The sequence below is a fragment of the Hipposideros armiger genome, unplaced genomic scaffold (assembly GCF_001890085.2).
Source record: "Hipposideros armiger isolate ML-2016 unplaced genomic scaffold, ASM189008v1 scaffold_3, whole genome shotgun sequence".
In the NCBI taxonomy this organism is placed as follows: Eukaryota; Metazoa; Chordata; class Mammalia; order Chiroptera; family Hipposideridae; genus Hipposideros; species Hipposideros armiger.
Window position 1 is genome coordinate 5,036,067 of NW_017731353.1, and position 20,883 is coordinate 5,056,949.

At 57.5% G+C, this 20,883-nt stretch overlaps 3 protein-coding genes across 10 annotated transcripts in view; 2 read left to right on the forward strand and 1 right to left on the reverse strand.

The window, feature by feature from the left end:
- The window catches only part of POMT1 (protein O-mannosyltransferase 1), a 15,795-nt gene extending 8,786 nt beyond the window's left edge, over nucleotides 1–7,009 (forward strand). For 3 of the 6 annotated variants that reach the window (XM_019638750.1, XM_019638715.1, XM_019638722.1), the window contains exons 13-21: nucleotides 861–957; nucleotides 2,317–2,409; nucleotides 2,702–2,822; nucleotides 3,106–3,203; nucleotides 3,575–3,700; nucleotides 3,792–3,926; nucleotides 4,577–4,703; nucleotides 5,264–5,441; nucleotides 6,042–7,009. In XM_019638750.1, coding sequence (XP_019494295.1) covers nucleotides 861–957; nucleotides 2,317–2,409; nucleotides 2,702–2,822; nucleotides 3,106–3,203; nucleotides 3,575–3,700; nucleotides 3,792–3,926; nucleotides 4,577–4,703; nucleotides 5,264–5,441; nucleotides 6,042–6,216 — 1,150 coding nt within the window. In that variant the 3' untranslated portion in view covers nucleotides 6,217–7,009. The remainder of the gene's footprint in view (nucleotides 1–860; nucleotides 958–2,316; nucleotides 2,410–2,701; nucleotides 2,823–3,105; nucleotides 3,204–3,574; nucleotides 3,701–3,791; nucleotides 3,927–4,576; nucleotides 4,704–5,263; nucleotides 5,442–6,041) is intronic. The other 3 variants (XM_019638729.1, XM_019638759.1, XM_019638739.1) reach the window with 3 other exon arrangements.
- Nucleotides 6,776–11,514, reverse strand: UCK1 (uridine-cytidine kinase 1). The gene is made up of 7 exons (XM_019638772.1): nucleotides 11,287–11,514; nucleotides 10,786–10,945; nucleotides 9,893–9,989; nucleotides 9,566–9,708; nucleotides 9,380–9,474; nucleotides 8,569–8,617; nucleotides 6,776–8,023 (listed from the first exon to the last, which is right to left on the reverse strand). The coding sequence occupies exons 1-7, from the start codon at nucleotides 11,392–11,394 to the stop codon at nucleotides 7,845–7,847; spliced, it is 831 nt and encodes a 276-aa protein (XP_019494317.1). The 5' UTR covers nucleotides 11,395–11,514; the 3' UTR covers nucleotides 6,776–7,844.
- Nucleotides 11,515–16,694: 5,180 nt separating this feature from the next.
- The window catches only part of PRRT1B (proline rich transmembrane protein 1B), a 28,848-nt gene continuing 24,659 nt past the window's right edge, over nucleotides 16,695–20,883 (forward strand). For 2 of the 3 annotated variants that reach the window (XM_019638787.1, XM_019638806.1), the window contains exon 1: nucleotides 16,695–17,781. In XM_019638787.1, coding sequence (XP_019494332.1) covers nucleotides 17,772–17,781 — 10 coding nt within the window. In that variant the 5' untranslated portion in view covers nucleotides 16,695–17,771. Of the gene's footprint in view, nucleotides 17,782–20,069; nucleotides 20,290–20,883 lie in introns of those variants that run through there. The other variant, XM_019638797.1, reaches the window with a different exon arrangement.

Consider the following 20,883-nt stretch of genomic DNA (forward strand, 5'->3'; position numbering starts at 1 on the left):
CGGCAGGCCTCTGGTGACCCCCTGGTGAACTCCATTCCAGTCACCCAGGCCTACCCACTATCCCTGAAATGGCCAAGTGCAGCCTCCTTGGGGCCGTCACACTTGCTCCATCTGTCTGGAATGTTCTTTGACTCAGGACCCACCCTCCCCCCGTGGCCCACCACTCACTTTATTCAGGTGTCAGCTGAAATGTCCCCTCACCCAAAAACATTTCTCGTGCGCTGTCCCCGCCCTGTTTTGGTTTTATTCGCAGCGCTCACACAGCCTGGCGCTGTCTTGTCCATCAGCGCGATGGCCTGGCTCGTCCAGGGCTGTGGGGACTGTCCTTGAGCTCCCTGTGCTGTTGATAGTGCCTGGCGCAAATGTAGCCTGTTAAGCATGGGCACCGACTGAGTGAATGAGGGGAAGTGGTGTTTCTGGGCATCTGAGGTTGACACCGCAGAGGGCACCTTGTCTTCCGACAATCTTCTTGGCACCTCCGCCATTTCTGAGTCCTGGCCATCAGGGAACCGTCCACCTGCGTGTGGCCTTGCACTTGGGACAGAAGGCGCCCTCCTCGGAGACTTGGTTTGTCCCTGGAAGTGGGTTGGGGACACCTGCCCAGTTCAGACTGCCGCCTGTGAGATGTCCCGTCTGTGTACTTGCCCCAGAAATGTGATGATTGCAGAGTTTCTGCCTCTTTGTTGCTTCATTTATCCCCAAGCCCTGAGGTGCTGCATCCTGGGGCAGGAGCCCCTGTGAGACCTGGATGCCCTTGAAGGCTGAGCCAGCTGGTTTCTGGCTCTTTCCCCGTAAAGAAATAGCAAACGCCTCTCAGTGGAGCTTGAGGGAGACCCTGAAAGCGTCGTTTGGTTTTCCAGGCACGACGTGGCAGCCCCCCTGAGCCCCCACTCGCAGGAGGTCTCCTGCTACGTCGACTACAACATCTCCATGCCTGCCCAGAACCTCTGGAGACTGGTGAGTCCCACTGGAAGCGGGGTGATGGCCGTCGACACGTGCACTTCTAACACAGAACGTTTGAAACCGCCATTTAGAGTACTGCTGACTCGGGTAAAATTAGATAAGTGGTTTATAGTCATAAAAAAGTCACAGATGTTTTCACAGGGATCAGAGACCCTCTTCCACAGACCGCAGGAACCTGGGTGATTCCTGTATCACAACAGGTTTACGGGACGATTGGTAAATGCTGTGCTGGGCTCTGTGTGGCCCACGTGGCTCTGCCAGGCGGAGATGCCCTCCTACTTGGTCACTTGGTCAGCCTCAAGGCCAGGGCACTGACACAGGCTGGGGGTTCCGGCCACACTACGTCACCAAGGAGCCGCTTCTGTCACCCTCTGGTGGTAACAGGCACCTTCCTGGGAGAGGCTTGGCCCCTGGGGATGCCCCTTCCTGAGGCAGCTGGGCTGGTGGCCACCTTCCTCCGAGTGACCAGGGGAACGTGGTCCCCTTACAGAATGACCCTCACTCTCCAGAGCTGCACATGGCGTCCTGGGGAAGGTAGCAGGAGGAATGTTCTGGTAGTGAACCATTGGCCCGTCTGAATTCAGCCACGTGAGCGGAGAAACAGCTGCAGACGGTGCTCACAGCAATGGCCCTGGGGTCCCTCCATGAGTCAGACTGCTCCTGGCCTCCCGCTGGCTGCAGCCACTCCCCACTTAACACCAGCACCCCTGCACCCCATTTTTGGTTGTCCACAGTGTGAACGACTTGTCCAGCTCGAAGCAGGGCCACTGGTGGGGGCTGACTCTCCCTTCTGCAGCGCGGCTGCAGATGTCCCCACCTCCATGCGAGCTGTTTGCGCCCACCCCTCGTTCTGATGGAGCCTCGCTTGCTGCTGAGGGCTCGTCGCTGATCCCTTTCCTCCTCCTCTTCCTCAGTCCCTGCCGGCGGCCCCTCCAGCCCCACATGGAGCAGGAGGGAGGACAGCTGATGGCAGGGCCGGCCCCTGGGGTTCTCTGATCTCATCAACAGCTATGTGACCTCGTGGGGTCATCACGAGGCTACGACAATGCCAAGTGCTCTTTAGATGTTAGTTTTTTATTACCCGATATCAGGAGTCCCCCAAGACACCTTTCAGGGGTGGTCTCTAACCTCCACTGTGCCATCTTTGCACTTGAGCCCGAGCTCTGGGCCCTCTGGGTGAACAGGTACCTTTTAGACCCCGAGGCCTCTGCCACAGAGCCCCATGCGGCTGTCAGGGAGGGTCAGCCTGCCGGCTGCCCTTGGGCATTCGTCCCCTTGTATCAGCCAAGTCAGTTTTCACATTGAAGGGAACCTGGAAAAGGATGAAGTAACCGACCAGACGTGCTCTTACAGGACATTGTGAACAGAGAGTCGCCTGCGGACACCTGGAAGACCATCCTGTCTGAGGTGCGCCTCGTGCACGTGAACACGTCGGCCATCCTGAAGGTGAAGGCACCCTCTTCCTGGCACAGCCAGAGCCGGGGCTTACGGCGCCTGTGCGCCCCGATCTCAGGCTGAGCCGGCCCTTCGGGGCAGGCATCTGCTAAGCCGATGCCGTGTTTGCACTGAAGGCGGGCGGAAGGCCTTTATAACTTCTCAGAACCAAGCCCTAACGGAAGACCCCCAGAGGCACTCCTGACCTGCTGACATTGATCCATCGGGCGGGGGTCCCCTTCCCGCTGGGGCGAGCCAGGGCCGGGGCCTCCTGGTCACACCCTTTGCCCCCCCTGTCTTCCAGCTGAGTGGGGCGCACCTCCCTGACTGGGGCTTTCGGCAGCTGGAGGTGGTTGGTGAGAAGCTGTCTCGGGGCTACCACGAGAGCGCCGTGTGGAACGTGGAAGAGCACCGCTATGGCACGAGTGAGTCCCCCACACAGGGACCTGGGCGCCTGTCAGAGGCGCTCCCTCCCTGGAAACAACTAAATCATCACCCTGAGGCGTCGGCGGGCAGTGCCGCCAGCTTTCTTGGGTCCAAAGCCCTAATTTGCTGCCTAGTTTCGCGTGTGGGGAAAACTAAATGGAGTCACTGTGGGTGAAAAGCAGGGAAGGGGAAGCCAGCTTGTGACCGAGCCAGCAGCGTCTGGGGTGAGCTCCCCGCCCTGATTCTACTCACGTTCTTTTGTGTTCTGGTGTGTTCTGTCAGGCCAGGAACAGAAGGAGAGGGAACTGGAGCTGCACTCACCCACGCAGGTGGACATCAGCAGAAACCTGAGCTTCATGGCCAGATTCTCAGAGCTGCAGGTGAACTGTGGGCGGAGGGACAGAGCTGGCTGGTCGTCAGAGAAAGCGCTGTGGTCTGTAAGACTCTGACCTCCCCAAGCCAGTCTTTAAACTGGGACCTGACTCAGCAGTGAAGGGGCGTGTCGCTCCCCACTGTGACACTCACAGCACTGTTGGTCCCAGGACTCTGGCTTTGTAGGCAGGAGGTTCTGCAGCAGCGTAGCCTTGCCACGTGGCCTTGCCACTTGCCGGGGTATGCTTTGAGGCCCCCCACGTCAGGTGGAAATGGGCCCTGGTGAACATGGTGGAGCCCTAGAGCTGTCAGAACCACAGTCTTGGGGTCCCGAATCTAGAAGTGCCCTCAGCACTGAGGCCAGTCACTTCATCTACAGACTGACTGGAGCCCCTGGGGCAGGCCACCACCCGGGATCAGAGCCTGTTTAGAACTCAGGTGTCCTGAAGGGCGTGCCCCTCAGCCCGGCACGCTGCCTCTGCCTCACGAGCCGAATGAACTGGAGGTGGGACACCCGCGTGAAGGGACAGCGGTTTGCTGCAAATCCTGACAGCTCCCTGAGTGATGAAGGGTCTGGCTGTCCGCGTGCGTCTCAGGGGCCTGCGGCTTTATTGCAGTGGAGGATGCTGACAGTGAGAAGCGATGACACGGAGCACAAGTACAGCTCCACGCCGCTGGACTGGGTCACCCTGGACACCAACATCGCTTACTGGCTGCACCCCAGGACCAGTGTAAGGGAGCTGTGGGCCCAGAGTCCCCTATGCTTCCCTTTGCGTCCTAGCGTCCTCCAGAGCCGTCCTCACAAAGGCCTGTCACTTGCTTTTCTCTAAATGCTTCGGCAGCATGGGGCCAGTGCTGGCGTCAGACGCCAAGGAGAAAGGTCATGTCCACGTCGGAGGAAGCCAGGCTTCTCTGCTGCTGTGGGAGCACATTGTCCCCCTTTTCTGCTAAAAGCAGTTTTTCAAATACACCCTTCATTCCCGCCTGGCACTTCACGTCTGAGCCGCCCATGCTTCCTTAAGTACGTCCTCCGCACGCACTAGAAGGAAGGCAGCACTGGCACCAGCCCGGGGCCCTGCTCAGCCATCACTCACTGGATGGGGGGAGGGGAGGGCTAAAAACACCCACCGCCCCTCCCACCAAGTGCAGCCCAGCGATCACTCAGGAAGCAGGCCCCGAGAGAGGTCACCCTTAGCTCTGTGTCACTCTGGGAACGGCTTCGTGGTCTCAGTTTTAGAGAACCGCAGAACTTTCTCGAAAGGCGCTCATTGGGGACAAGCACATCCAGGGCTGGAGGGTGCTGGGTGCTGGGGCGTCTTCCCCGTGGGCGTCCTCTCAGCCAAGGCTGTGCTGACAGCGTCTCCCTGTTGCTCGCTTGCAGGCTCAGATCCACTTGCTGGGGAACGTGGTGATCTGGGCTTCGGCCGGCCTCGCCACCGTGCTCTACGCCATGCTCTTCCTCTGGTACCTGCTCCGACGCCGGAGAAAGATCTGTGACCTGCCCGAGGGTCAGTGCAGCGCACCTCCTCCCAGTTCTGACCAGGCAGCTCTGCCCTAAGGCGACCTCTTTGCACCAGGGAACCTGAATTATTTTCGTGTCCCCAGAGACAAAAGGTTGCACTTCCTCTGCTCCCACACTGCCTTCGAGGCTTCTCCAGGGAGGTGCAGGAATGGGCAGGAATTGCTCCGTGCCAGTTTCCTGCAGGCCCTGGAAATGGCGCAGAGCAGCCACAGGTGCTTAGTCAGGGTGGTGGTGGATTGCTAGTAAAAAAACCCGCTTAAAACAGAAAGGAATAAACACCCGGGGTCTGCTGTCTCCCCACTGACGCCCCACTCCACAGCTCCCCCAGGTGTCGGGCTGACTATAGTTCCCATGAGCTGAGGGCCGTGGGGGTCCTGTGCCCGGCACACAGAGGCTGGGCCGGGCCTCCAAGAGTCGGGCAAGAAGTCAAGAAGTGAGTGCCTGTGTGTGTGACTCGGAGATGAGTGAGCCAGCCTGACATCCTGGCAGAGCCGCGGCCGATCGTGCCCAGGTCAGTTGCTCTGGCTTAAGGTGGCTCTTCCCCAGATTCCTGGCGGCGCTGGGTGCTGGCTGGGGTCCTGTGCGTCGGCGGCTGGGCCATGAACTACCTGCCCTTCTTCCTGATGGACAAGACGCTCTTCCTCTACCACTATCTGCCTGCACTCACCTTCCAAATCCTGCTGCTCCCCATGGTGCTGCAGCACCTCAGCGACCACCTGTGCAGGTACATCCCACAGCCATGCCTCGCAGGGGTCAGGGCCCAGGGGAGACAAGGGACAAGTCCAGTGTGACGTGGAATGGGTTAAGGTCACGCGAGGCACACACAAGGCGCCACAGGTTCAGAGGGCGAACCTGTCTGGCTCGCCGATGAAGGTTCGACGAGCAGTGACTGGCTGGGCGATGAAGAGCTGAAGTGGGTAGGACACGCGAGGGCATTTGTGGCCTAGAGAGCATGAGGAGCAAAGGCAAAAATGGATGTGCTGGTGTGTTCTGGGAGCAGCTGGGGGTTAGCGGCTGGGCTGCATGGACGTCCAGGAAGCTTTGTAAGGCAGAGCCAGTGCTGGAGACCAGAGCGGAGGGCACGAACTCTGCTTTTGGTGGTCGGTAGCCTCCAAGTTTCCCTGGAGGGCTGTGCTGTGATTCCGCTGGCATCTGAGTTTAGATGGAGCAGAAGCTGTGGAGATTTGCGTAGACGAGTGAGGAAGGCCCTGCTCCCGAGCCTCGAGCCTCGGGGATGTGACAGGGCAGGAGGAAAGCAGCAGGGAGGCTGGGGGAGGTGACAGTGGGGAGGAGCCCGCCTCCCTCACGCAGGCCGTGCCTGCAGGTCCCAGCTCCAGAGGAGTCTCTTCAGCGCCCTGGTGGTAGCCTGGTACTCCTCCGCCTGTCACGTGTTCAACACGCTGCGCCCACTGACCTACGGGGACAAGTCGCTCTCACCCAGCGAACTCAAGGCCCTTCGCTGGAAAGATAGCTGGGACATCTTGATCCGAAAGTACTAGGACATGACACAGTGAGGAGCTCCTGGCCGGGTCAGGACATGGAGGCGCTGTCTTTGACGAGTGCGTGTGGCTTGAAGCTCAGTGGGGACGGGCCAGGCCTGACGGCGCCTCATTTTAAGCAGTTTGTTTTTCCCAGTTAGTAAAGAACACGTCCCCAGGTCCACTAACCCCTAGGGGCCCGGAACTAGGACATGTGGCATTGAGCGGCTAGGGCAGAACTTGGGGATGGAGGAGAGGCAGGAAGGGGCGAGTCACGGTCACGCTGACAGGTGGGGTGGCGGGCTTTGGCTGACGGCCGGTCCTGCCTCCTGAGCACCCACTGGACCCACTGAGCTGGAGCCCACCCCCAGTGAATTCAGTGTCAGATACGCCCCTGGAGTGACCGGATGTGGCCCTCCCATCACTGTAGTGAAGACTGTTACCCCTCACAGTTGCTGGATCTCACAAACCCGAGATGTGGCCGAGGTGTGTGCGAACAGCATTTTCAAGTCGAGGTTTGTGTCACCCATGTTTCCTTGTCCTGAATTGGCCGTTTTTGGTTTAATTAAAAAGGGACACATTGGCATTCAAATGGGTACTATTTATTGACTCTCCAAAAGGACACAATAGGCTTGACCAAACTGTCAGTCATCAGAAACCAGCCACGCGCTCAGCCGAGCTCCACTGATGTCACTTATGTAACTAGTTACTACTCAACAGAAAGAAGCCAGGAGTGCCTGTGGAGTTTAGCTGGTGGCAGTGGGAAGGGATCACTTTTACAGAAACGCCACCATGTCGGAGGGAAGACAAAGGACACAACCACAGGGATTTGTGAGGCCACGGACCCTGGCTGAGCGCAGGGAGACGGGCTGGCCTGGGGCCGCAGCACACAGCTGGACTTGCCCTGGGCTACACTGGGGAAGGCCTGTCCGGACAGCACCCTGTGCTCAGGGCCCGTGCAGGACTGCGTGTGGACACCCCGCCCGCAGGGGCCAGGCAGGCTCGGGGGCTGGGCCAGCGAACACCCTGCCTTCTGTCTGATGCTGGTAAAGAAAACGCTTGTTGCCCAGGTTCCTTCCGCCCTCTGCCTTTGGAGCACAGGCCAGGAAGGAGGCATCTCCGAGGCTCCTTGGGTCAGTGTGCACCAAACTGGATCACAACTCGCTGGTGGGTCACGAAATTGGGTTAATAGGTTGCAACTAGCATGATGTTATGAAACAATAAAACAAAACATTTGGATGTAAAACATATAAAAAGGCAAGTATTATGTTTCAGTTATACATGTGAGAACGAGATCGTACTAAAAAGCCTCTCTCACTGTGGGATTGCTATCAAAAACCGGAACAGCCTATGTCCGGGTCGCCTCCTCCACCGTCCCCAAACATGTGACATGTGTACCTCCTGGAAGCAGGCACCGCGGGCTCACCACACCACCTGCAGCGCTTCTCAGTGGAGCAGACTAAATGCTCTGAAATGTGAGGGAGCCGGTGCGCACACCAGGAACACCTGCCGACACCCCGTTCAACAGGTAAAACGATGTGTCCCAAACACCACAGGCTGAACCAGACCCGGAGAGGAAGCAGCGGGGGCGTTTGGAGGGGCTGGCAGGCATCTCTGGGGGCGCCTGCCTGGAGGCCGAGCACCGCTCCTCAGTGGGGTCTGCTGCTGGATTCCAGGTGCGATCGTTTGCCAGGGGTGAGTATCCCAGGATGGTCTGGCTCAGGAAACGTCCTCTTGTAGCTCCGCCCATTGGACCCTCCACGGTGCCACTTGCAGATGTCACCATTCAGAATGTCCTGGATGTGTTGCACAATCAAGTTGATGGCAACTGCGGCAGACAAGAGTGGTTAGTGCCCTCATTCTCCACGGCAACCGCAGAGCCAGCCAAAGGGCTGCAGCTGCTCGCTGGCTGCACCCGCCCCAGCCCGCTGCGGCACTCGGCCGGGAAACCCCGTCAGTTACATCTGTGGCACAAAGTCTCAGCAGACAAAAACGCATGTCAGGACACGAGCACAATCAAACCTGGCTTGGTCTGCGAGGGTTTCTGCTAACTTAGAGCCCAGTTAAAAGATTTTCTGCTAACAGTGACTCCCGGTCAGTTTCGCGCGTGCGTGCGTGTTGTGTGTGTGTGTGCGTGCGCGTGTCAAAAAATGTATTCACATTTTAAGAAAGGAAAAACTATTCAAATTGTAATACTCAATATATACCGATAACAAAAGATGAATACAAGTCATTTGTATACATTTTTTGGCACTCCTGGTATATATTTTTCCACCAGCAGATGGGCTTCTCGGTAACCACAAGGGTCAGGGTGGTGCGGCCCTATGGCTCTGGGAGCAGAGGGGTCAGGCAACCCATTGGCCTGGCTCTTACCCATATTGTCAACCCCGCGAGGGATTATCACGTCGGCGTACTTCTTCGTCTGCAAAGCAAAAATTGTAAATTTTTAAAAAATAGCAGGTAGAACTCATTTGTCCTACTTATCTGAAGCAGGAATCCTGGTTTTAAGTCCTTTGTGCTGCATTTTTACCCTTAAGAAGAAAACATTGTTAAATTTCCCTTTAAAACACTCCGATTTGAGTAGAGCTGCAGCCCTATCCAGCTAGAAAGGTAAGATGGAAGAAGACGACTACACAACCGCAAACTCCTCTCTGCTAGCCAACTGGACCTTCAAGCGCCAGCCAAAAGCAGCCTGGAGAAACATATGGCGTGGATGAAGTTAAGCACCTACTACGTGCCAGAGAGCACTTTTGGCAGTAGGTAGACAAAATCCCCACCCTCCCAGAGTTTACCCCCTAATGGGGGAGGTGGGGGGCGTAAGCAAGATAGACCCTGTCAGATGACGAGAAGCACCCTGGGAACACAGAAAGCAGGCAGAGGCCAGAGCAGAGGTCTTAGGCAAGGCAGGGGGCTGGGGTGTGTGTGTGTGTGTGGGGTGTCTCAGGGTCACAGGGGCAATGCAGGTGACCTGGGGAAAGCCGAGGCAGGGGAGAGCAGGCCGGTGTGGGTGCAGGGGGCAGGGATTTGGGAGCTAACTACTCCCTGGCACTTGGGTACAAGAATCTAATTCTCCACTTGTCAATCAGACCACGTTCATTCGCGACTCAGCTCCCGCAGAACAGGGCATTGTGCGTCTTCTTGATCAAGGAGAAAAGGCATCCCCAAGTAGGCGAAAAGCAGGTACCGGCAGGCAGAACTCCTCGAAAGCTGGCTTCACGAAGGTGGTGTACTGGCTCAGAATCTGCTCCAGGTCCCTTCCGCGGTTCACGTCCCGGAGAACTGCAGCGGGACGGGAGCAAAGCGGCGACCTTCAGACCTCAGGACGCGAGGCCAGCCTCGGCCAGGGGCAGAGCAGCCACGTCTGCCTCACCTCTTCGCGACAGCCTGACATCGGAGTCGGTGTCCACAAAGAGGCGCAGGTGGAACATGTCCCGGATCTCCTGGCTGTAGAACACCAGGATGCCCTCAAACAGGACCACATCTGCAGGATACACCACCGTGGTCTCCGGTAACCTGCCAGGCAGCACAAGAAACAGGCCCTGACTCCAGGGAGGAAGCAAGGCACGGTAGGAGAGGGGTGTCCGCAGAAACCAGCGGGGCACAGCCGTCTGCAGGCCGGTCTGTGTATGCCCTGGAGGGGAAGCCCTCACCAGCTCCCAGCACACAGCCCCTCTCCTCCCAGGAACCATCTGCTTACCTTGAGTGGGTCACAAAATCATAGGTTGGGACCTCGACAGTTTTGCCCTCCACGATGTTTTTCAGAGTCCTGTGCATCAAATCATTATCAAAAGCATCTGTAGGGATGGAACACAGAGCAAACAGTCCAGGTGTTCTGTGGGGACAGCAGGGAACTTCCTCTGCCTCGGGCCAGCCCGTCACAGCGGGGTGCTGGCGGTACCAATGACCCCGAGGAACACTCGGGGTGGGAGCTCCCCCTCCAGTTTCCATTTGCAGAGCCGTCGGCAGTCCTGCGACCTACAGCACGGACCTGTCCTTCCCGACCTCGGGCAGCGCCACTGCTCAGGCCGCTGGCCCACCAGGAGTGTGAGCACAGGGATTTCCTGATCGGCTAGTGCTGGGAGGCGGGCGGGTTAGGCACCCGCTTCTCTCTTTCTGGGAAGTCACCAGGCTGACGCTGGCTGGGCCTCCTTCCCAGCCTCCTTCCCGTGTGTCCCCAGGAGAGGGATGGAGACGGGCGCCAGCCCCGGACGGGCACCAGCCCCGGACGGGCACCTCCGGGTAGCGGCCGGCAGAGGCGGCCGGCCTCACACACCCCATCTCCACCTGTTCCCCTGGCTCCTGCCCAGCCCAGGAAACGGAGCCTCGGGCCTCTTGGGGCGTCTGCCCCCGGGCATGTGGGGGCCCGAAAGGCCGCGGTGGGCAGGGGCGTGTACAAAGAGCCCCACAGCGTCCAGGTGCGCGGGTTTCTCCACGACCAGTCGTGGCGGACGGCGTCCCAAGGCCCCCGAGGCGCGGGCTCCTGCAGAGTCCACCCGGCGTAGCCCCCAGCCCGCTGCACCGGGCCGGCTGGGCGCGCACGGAGCCCCGCGCCTCTGGCATCGCCGCCCCCCCCTCGGGCTCGCCACGAACCTGGGTGGTCGAAATTGTACTGTCCCTTCAGGGCCTTGGCCTTCTGCTCCGCCGTCAGGACCTTGTAGAACCTGTCCTGGCTCAGGATGACCAGCTTCCGCTGCCGGTGGTCCACTTCGTTCTGCCCCAGCAGCTCCATGATCTTCTCACACACGGTCGACTGGGGCACAGAAACGAGGTCCCCCTGAGCCACCGCCCTGCCGCAGGCACGGGCCTCTCCCGGGCGCTCCTGCCCGGGCGGACCCGGCTTCTGAAGGCTCCGACCCAGTGAGGCGGCGGCGGGAGCTGGGGGCCCCGAGGCGCCGGGCAGCGGGCGGGGAGGCTTCGGCGGAGCCCCAAGGGCAAGCGCCCCGGCCCACCCGGGCCCGCCCCGGGGGGCGACACCTCGCAGCCGAGGGCGCGGGGCTCCGCTGGACGGAGGCCGGATCGCGCCGCCCCGAGGCCCAGGGAGCCGGGGTCGAGGCGACACGGCAGGCCCCTCCGGGCCGCCCGGCCCCTTACCTTGCCGCTCGCGGTGCCGCCGCTCACCCCGATCAGGAAGGGCCGCTGGTGAGGCCGGTCCGCCTCGGGCGCGGCGCCCTCGCAGTCGCCGCCTCCAGCCGAAGCCATCTCTGGCCCCTCTTGCCCGCATCGGGTTCCCCGCTGCCGTCGCTTCCCCGAACCGGCCAGCCCGGCCCCCCGGCTAAGGTCGGAGACGCCCCGCCGGAACTCCACTTCCGGGAGGCGCGCGGCGCGGCGGGCGCGCGCGGGGCATGGCGGGAGTTGTAGTCCGAGGCGGGCGCTGCGCCTGCGTGGGACGCGTCCCGCTGCTGCCCCGGAGGGGTGGTGCCTGGGCGCTCGCGGCTCCTTGTGCTGCATGCTTGCTGCAAAGGACAAAAGCCACTCAGCATCGCAGCCATCTGCGGGAGTCTCCAGACGCCCGGCGGCCTCCCCAGCCGAGACCCGTGGCCGAGAAGCTGCTTTCCATCCGCACCGCCAGTGCCTGGGCCGTCGGGAATGATCCCCGGCACTGCGGTGCTGGGGTGGGGACATGGGCCCGAGCCAGGGCCGGCATGTGGGACTCCTGAGCCCCGTGGCCCGGATGGGAACTTGGCACAGGCTTTGTCGCCTTCGTGTGTGGTCACCCCAAGAACAAGGCATCCATCCACCTGCAGGCCTCAGCATCTATCCCGTGCGCTTTGCTCCTGCCTCCACCTGGGTCCGACCCCTCTCATCAGGTCACTCACTGCCTCAGCCTGCCTCGGCGCACCCCCTCTGCAGCCCGTCTTCTACACTGGCCACCCGAGTTTCCTAACACTGCCCAGTTCGTGTCACTCCCCCACTCTCCCGCTAGAGCCTTCAGGGGCTCCCCGCTGTCTTCTGCACCAAGTGTCCCCCGGCCTCCTCAACCTGCCTGCTCCTGGTGGGCAGATGTCATCGGATGACTTTTTAGACTCACACATTAGGCAGGCTGTGAGCCAAGAAGGCAGAGAGGCCCAGGGCAGTACAGGTAGAACCTGTACACCCAGAGCCTGGCACCGAGAAGGCAGATAGTGACGGGTTCAAATTGTAGATTTCCCCAAGGCATCAAAGACTCTCTGCAGCTCTAGTTCCTAATGCATTGTGAGCATTCCATGAATATTTGATGATGCTGAAATATGATGCCGGAGAGGCTAGAGTAACATGCAGACATCAGGCGAAGTCACTGTTTATATAACTTCAGAGGTATTTAGCCATCTCAGGAGGGGTTACAAGCAGCTTCTGCTGATCAAGGGAAGGGGGTGCAAGGGGAACTGGGCCTCTTGAGCCCTGTGGACCTGGACAGAGGGAAGTTGATGAAGGGGCAGCTGGATCAACATAAGAAAGCCACCCTGTAACTGAGAGGAACTGATACAGGAGCTCAAAACAGGGAGGACCATTTACCCGTTCATAGTGAGCGTGGCAAGGTTAAGAGCCAGGCTCTGGGTTGAAAGTTGGGTTCAAACCTTGCCCCTGCTGAGTGACCTTGGGCAGTGATGTGATCACTCTGTCTCCTTACTTCCCAAATGGAGGAATGTTATGACTTTTAAATTAACAGTGGTTAAGTGGAATACGGGTGCTGGAGAGAGCAAGGTATAACAACAGATCACAAGAGAAATTGAAATAGAGAAATGTATTACTCACATGTCCTGGAGGAAGTACGCCTGGAGGGGCCACCCGTGAAGGTCAAGGCAGAGTGCAGAGGCAGGACCTGGGGCACAAGCCTTTGTTAGAGCCTGTGGGTGGAGTGCCTTGGGGTTCCCCAGCTAGGGTCGGATTGGTCAATTCAAACCAGAAAAGTGGAGTTTGGTAAGTTTGTGTGTATCTACTGCTGCTTTTGTGCTGTAACAGCTTGGGGGTCTTATCTGGGGGACGCATAAGGCATACGGGCACTGGGGGGCAGGGAGACTGCTGATCTCAAGGGCTGTTGGAGATGTCCTGTCAGGAGCTTACAATGTGCTCGTGACCCTGGGCTGTACCTAGAGCATGTGCTTGTCTGAAGGGGTCAGTAAGTTTCAGGTCCTTGCAGGCTGCTTGGCCACACAGAAGGGATGCGGAGGCAGCAGTGCCACGGAGGAGCTTAGCTTAACTCTGTGCAGGCTCCCATGCTGGAAGGTACACAAAGGGCTTGGCATAGGGTCCGTCCAGAGGAAGTCCCTGTTTGCCATTTTCTTCGATTCTATATTTGTCTATTTGGCATCCACTTCTCACAGTTAATTATATTAACTATATTTTCTTATCTTTGTATTCTTAATAATCTGGGCTTTGTGGGTCTTACGGACCTGGAGAGAGACTGCTCCTCCCTGGGCCAGCCAGTTCTTAGAGATAGCAAAGGGAGCGCATTGTTGCTATGCCAATGAACCGATCCCTCCCCCCCCCACACCTCTCCTCTCACACACTCCCACAAGCCCCAGGCCTAGACATAGTTCCTCTCAGACCCCACATTTCCCCAGCTGACTCTTCCCAGCATCTCTTCCCCCAAATTGTTCCAGGCCCTGCCTAGCTGGACCAGACCAGCCTAGCCTGTGTTCTTAGTGGCCCTGGCATTTCTCCTGGAAAGCACTCAACAAGCCAATTAAGTACTAGATCTGCAAGCAGCTGCCTGATGTTTGTCGGGAGAGCACATGAGGGCAGGGCAGTGGCTGTCTTGTTGGGCCGACCCTCTCTGCCATGGACAGTAAGTAAGAATTTGATGTTGCTGAAGGAGGCATCCGGTTGAGACTTGTCGCTTTTGGGGTTTGAATGTCTCAGGACCAGGTGGGGCAGAACTTGTGAGAGTGACTGTGACTCCCCTCTGGGATTCTCTGCTCCTGTCTTCACCATCCCTCCACGTCAAGTTCACAGGAGCACCAGAAACACAGGCTCCTCTCCTCCCCCATCCCCCTAACCAAACCAACCACCTGCAAAACTCCCATCATACCTCTAAGCTTTTATTGAACACAAGCTGGCACTCAGCACTTACAGAGTTGAGCACATGCCGTACGATTTAAGTAGCACTTCCTGCCGCTTTCCCAATTGCAAAAGTGACCCATGCTCATTTCAGAAAAAGCACACACACACACACACACACACACACACACACACACACACACACACTAGTAAAACTAGAACCACCCACAAGCCTGCACCCAGGGAAAACCGTCGTTTGTTTTCTGGGGTTTGATCTTCTGGCCTGATAATGGCTGTGACGGGATAGCGTGAAGTTAAACAAGCCTGGTTACATATCTTAACAGCAATAAAGCCTCACCACCTGTCAAAGGTTCAGAAAGTAAAACCGACCAATCACTGACGTAGTAATTAGTAAAAGTTTATTGAGCACACACCCATCAGACAGTTTGCAATCGGGAGTGCTCAAACCCAAACGTGGAATGAAACTCCAAGGTGTTGTTAGAAAGCAGCTTCTAGAGTGACAGTTCATTCTTCACATTGATTGGTTATAATCTTAGAAGTTTCCTAAATTATAGGGGATTGATTAGTGGCGACCTCGTAACAACTTTGAGAAACAGTTTAAGTTGTGCTTCTGATTTCTGGAGGTATAAGCAAGAAATGACCCAGGTCAAGTTAGTCTTGCAAAATCAGCTAAATGAAGTTTTGTATCACTGAGCTGGCTTTGTCTGCTCAGGGAATTTTCAAGGCTGGTCTCCGTTTGTTTTGGGTTCTAACAAACCCTGTGATGTGGGCACCGGTAATATCCCATTTTCCTGATGGGGAAATTGAGTGGCAGAGCAATTACCTGGCTAGCCCAAGCCTTGTGGCTGCAAATGGACTTCCAGTCAAGAAAGCTGAGCTAGCTGATGCCAGAATTCAGCGCACCATATTCACATAATATGCACTCTGGACACAGAGAAGTGCCCAGTCTCCCCATTCCCACACGAGAACGGGAAAGCCAAGCATATTCAACGATACCCAGGCCCCTGAATGAAGAAGATCCTCATAGCCAGTGGTTGACACTCAGTTGCCCATAAAGGAGCCCAGACCAGGTCGTGCCTTAGCGGGTGGGAGGCAAAGCCACAGCCCCCCCCACAGCAGCAGCGTTCTGGGACTGGCTCTCTGGTGTAGCTGGAGCCTGAAAGGGAGTGTCCTTTTGTGAAACTGGGACAAACCACTAACCAATGACTTTGGGTAGAAAGAGAGTCTTTCCCCAAGAAAGTGGAACCCTGGGCCTGCACTGCACGTGGGGCGCCCACACGGTGCAGAAACCCCAGGCGGAGACTTAAAAAGGGTATACAGCTGGTGGCTTCCAAAAGGGTCCACAGGGACAAATGCCAAACTGTCTCACATCCCAGAACACATGTGTGGCACCTGCAGGGCACCTTTAGAAGATAGCTGCGGGCCGGCTGGGTGGCTCAGTTGGTTAGATAGCGAGCTCTGAGCAACAGGGTTGCCTGTTTGATTCCTACATGGGCCAGTGAGCTGCACCTGAGCTGAGCTGCAAACAGGTGGCCGGATGGCTCAGCTGGTGAGAGCGCGTGCTCTTAACAACAAGGTTGCTGGTTTGACTCCGGCATGGGATGGTGGGCTGCGCCACCCCCCCACCCCCACCCCGCAACTAGATTGAAAGCGGCGACTGGACTTGGAGCTGAGCTGCACCCTCCACAACTAAGATTGAAGGACAACAACTTGACTTGGAGCTGATGGGTCCTGGGAAAACACACTGTTCCCCAATAAAGTTAAAAAAACAACAACAATGAAGATAGTGGCTGCTGAAGATGACCTCACCAAGATTACAAAGGCCATGAGGAAATCTGCCACCTGAAGAATGAACAATCAACAGGGGCGATAAATGGGCCAAAGCCCACCTGAGAAACTAGAGGCGAGACACCAGTTTGGAAAGGATGTTAAAATAGGTCTGTGGAAGTGTCTGAAGACGTGACCACTGAATGCAACACATAATCCTGGGCTGGATTCTGTACTGGCAAATAAATAAATATACCGTATTTTGCTGTGTATAATGTGCATCCACGTTTTCAGGCCAAACTTTCAGGGAAAAAAAATCTTTTGTTTTAATTTTTTAATTCAAACTTTATTTGTTTACATTTAGGTACTTGTTTTTTGTATTATAAAGGAATTTGAGCATTTATTTTTTAAACATATTATGGTACAAGAAATTTTATGTAACAAATAATCACAAAACACAAGAACAGATACAAGGTACAAGAAATTTTATGCACTGGTAACAAATTTATGATATTTACATGTCACAGAAGGCCAAGAACTCTTCGTTGTTGCAAGTTCGTAGCAAGTTCAACAAAACCGATCATCGTATTCCAGCGTATTTTTTTGCATACGGATACCATTATTGATTTCTAGAGTTACACTTTTAACTCATAAGCATAAATAAAAGAATTAAAAACATTTCTATAGATATGGAATTAGTACTATTCATGTATAATGAGTATCCTTATTTTTCCCTCACAAATTTGGGCAACAAAGTTCACATTATTACATGGCAAAATACGGTATGCTAGGAAAGACATTATAGGGTCATTTGTACCACTTGTGTATCTTTTCTCTGAGTTTGAAATTATTTTCAAATAAAGTCTTTGAAACCACTTGAAGGGAAAGTACACGGAATAGAGTGCATAACAACAGAAATGATATTACGGGGGGGGGGGATGTGGATTTTAAGAGCCAAATGAAAATTCTAACCGTGAGAAGACTGCAATGTATCCGACAGAGCGTGCCCCTCACCAAGGGTGTGTCTGAGGTTTCGGTGTGGTTGGCTTTATGCATTCTTGGGAGGCTGCCACAGATGAGAGGTGCCCCCAGTGCCACACACACCAGGTGCACACGATGGCCTTACGTGTTATTAGTGATGCTAGCCTCGATCTCAGGGCGAAGGTGGGGCTGCCAGAGTTCTCCGCCCGGACGCTTGCTGGCTTTCCCTTTGTAATGTCCTAAGTGTTTTGCAGGAGGGACTTTGAGATTGTGCAAATATTGTTTCTGTTTAAACCACTTTCACCCACTGGTGGGTCTTGCCTGCAGCGACTATTACTGCGTTGACCTAATGGTGATTTTCTATTTCCCTCATTCCTCCCACTGGTATTAGTCGCGATTCTGCAGCTATGATTTGCTGGTCCTCGTTCCCAAATACGTGCAGCTGTGCTGTCCGGTGTGGCCAAGTCTCCCCATTTCGCTGTTGCCTCACACCGGTCTTCCTGGCCCCGTGGGCATTTGCAGGCGTCGCCCGGCCCTTCCCAGCTCTGCCCGGCTGCTGCCCTCCTCCCACCGCGTCCGACGCCACCGCGGCTTTCCTCTCCGCGGGCCGGGTGGGCGGGCGGCACGCAGGATCGGGCCGGCACCGGGGCGCGCGGGAGCCACCTGTTGACACAGCGTGGGTAACCCAGGCGGTCAATTATTAACCGGCCGCGCAGCCGGCACCAGGAAACCCGAGCCGGCGGCGAAAGCGGAGCCGGGTCCGACGGCGGCGGGAGGCGCCGGGCGCAGGTAGCCGCGCCGCCCTGCTCGCCCCGCCGCCGGCCCGCGCCATGGACGCAGGTAAGGGCGCGGGGGGCCCAGGGCACGCTGCTCGGCCCCCGCCCCCAGCCCAGCCCGAGCTCCGGGGGTCCCCGTTGTTGGGCTGCGGGCGGAGGGGCGGGAAAGCGGGGGCGCGCCCGGCCTGGTTCCGGAGGCTCCTTCTGCGTGGCTCCAACCTGGCCCTACCCTGGGACACCGCCCCCCACCCCACCCCACCCCGAACTGGGGAGACCAGGAGGCTGCCGTGGAAAGTTCAGGCAGCTTTGGCCATGTCCCCATCAGGCTCTGTGGGCGCCCCTGCAGCCCCCCCTTTTCCCACCCCAGAGCAGGCAGCAGGGGCTCCAGTAGTGGCAATTTGGGGAGCACTTTCCGCTCCCCTCCCCCACACCCTGTCTTTCCTCTGGTGACTCTGTTCACCCCTCTGGCCAGGCTGAAGTCCTTCGAGCTGGGGGCAGGGGGCGACCCTGGCCAGGAGGGGCGCAGACATAGCCAGGGGAGGGAGACCGAGATGGCAAGAGACCCCACTAACTGAACTGGGGCCGTGAGAGGAGGGTGGAGTGTGGTGGGGGTGGGCTGAGCTGCAGAGATGGGGCGGGAAGGGCGGGCCCGCCGAAAGATCCATTCAAGGAGCCACGACGGCCCCCACCAGACCGGGCTCCGGAAGGGGCGGGGTGGGCAGTGAACCGAGACCCCCCCCGTCCCTGTCCCCAGGAGTCCCAGGCCGGCGGGGAGGTGCCGGGGTGGCGGCTGGGGGACCCCCGGATGGTGCAGAGCCCTGCCTGGCCCCCCAACGACCACCACGGGGGAGGCACCGAGGTTTCTTCTCCCGGTGCCTCGCAGGGGACGTTGCGAGGAGGGGCGGGCCCGGCCCGGCTCTGAGCGCCGCCGCCACCTGCGACCCTCCAGCACCTCCCCCACCTTCCCGCCGGAATGCCCCGCGGAGGCTCGGATGTCGAGAACCCGAGAACCCCGGGCCGCGGCCCTGGCAGCCCCGCCAGCACATTTATTTACTCTGCAGCCCTATCTCCGCGCCATCGGGCCAGGTATTTGCCCTGGCGGGGCCCAGGGAAGATGTGGTTTTTGTTTCTATAACTGGGGCAGGGGCTTGGCGGCCCCGCGGACGTTCCCGTGCCAGCATCCCGTGCCAGCATCCCGCAGGGACCGGCCTCGGAGCGGATCTGCCCGCTGAGGCTCGGGTTACCTGCTGTGAGCCTCAGGTCTGGCGTCTGCGAAATGGGGACAGGAAAAGAAAAGCCGCGAGGATGGCCTGAGATGTTATAACGAAGTTCCCAGAACGGGGCCTGGCCGGTCACAGCTTCACTGTTACCACTTTTGAATGATGGTTACTATTATTATCCACATTATACAGATGAGGAATCGAGGCACGGAGTGTTTCCCTCAGGTGCCTGCCTGTAAGGTCACACAGCCCGGGTTCATGCGTTGGCAGTGCGAGCTCAGTGTTAATGCAGCTGGAAGGCCTGTGCCCGCGGAGTTACTGCTTACCGGTGGTAGCTGCTGTTGACGGACCTCTTACCCGCAAAGCGTCATCCGCTCACAGCCGCGCAGACACCTGAATATGCTCAGATCATGGAGCTGTCGTAGTGTTTGTGTACGGAGTTGTATTTCTCGGTCCTGGACACAGGTCCAAATGTGTGCAACTGACAGCCTGGCTGGCTGGTGTCTCTGTGTAGTGGCGTATTCAGAGGGGGGTTGGGGGCTTTGTGTGGCAGGAGAGGTGGGTTTGGGCTGACAGCTTCATAAGTAAAGTCAGCCAGTGGCACTGGAAGGCCCTCGGGCTTCGTTGGCACACGCCGGTTCTCATCCCAGCACCCCAGTCAGCACAGTGGTGCCTGTCCTTTTCTTATTTAAAAACTCCAGCCCCTGGCTGGGCGGTGGGCTTGGGAGACAGCCCTGGAAACTCGGAGAGCATCTAACCAGGTCTCCACAGGGGCGGGAGTCTGGCTGGCGCCTTCCCCACCCAGGGCTATTTAGGTCCTCCCCTCCCCCACTTAGTTCAGCAACCCCTCAGCCCCACACAGGGGTCTGCCTGGAAGAGCCCAGCTCTCTGGACCAAACTTAACAGTCACAGAACTTTCTCACGTCCAGCGTGGCTTTCATTTCCCCTGCTTCTCATCGATTGCCCAAACTGGCCAGAACGCCCTTCCATTTTCTCACCTTCCTAACTTTCGATCGCTGGAGCCAGTGTTGGTTGAGCAGCCCTCATGGCAGCCTAAGCACTTCACTTGATGGGCACACACTCATTTCATCCCCACAATCCCCTCCCCCGCCCCCCAGGTGTCGTTTTTATTTTTTTTTTAAGGATGAGGAAACTGAAGAGGCACAGGGTGGGTGAAGGCCAGCAGGCAGCCTGGCCTCTGAGCTCTGCCTCCTGAAGATAAGAGACCCTCATCCCAGAGGCACCAGTCCCAGCCCCCAGGCACCGAGGGAGGAGATAAGAGGGACCCCATCTGCTGTCTTCCTCTCCACAGCTCTTCTCCCCTCCTCGCCTCCAGGGGCTGTCAGGCACAGGTACCCTCCTCAATGCTGCCTGAGTCCGCCCACGTGTCCACATCCCTTCGGGCCCCCTGCCTCTGTTCTGGCTCAGGCCATAGTCGTCTCCCCTTTTTTTCAGCCACTGCCCTCCCCCGCCACCTCCTGCCCTGATTCTGGTCACTTGCAATGCTCCTGGCACCCGCTGCCAGAGGAAACTTTGTATCAGTTACCAATTGGCTTTTGCTGTGTAACAAAACATAGCGGCTTAAAACAACAATCATTTATTTCTTGTGATTTTGTAGGTCAGCGGGGTGGTTCTGCTTGTCAGGGCCAGCTCATGGGGGGCTGGATAGTATGGGGATCAGCAAACTGTTGGCTGGGAGCCTGTGGCCTATTCAGGGGGACTTGTTCTGAACCCCTCACAATGGTGGCAGAAAGGTTCTCAGCAGCAAGTACAAGCCCAGAGGTGCAAGTGCTTTAAAATAATTTTTTAGGGCCGGCCGAGTGGCGCGTTAGTTAAGAGCTGGCTTGGGACACCAGAGGGCCCTGGTTCGGATCCCACATATGAGGGCCAGTGACACTGCCCTCTACAGCTAAGATGCTGAACAACAGCTCAACCTGGAGCTGGGC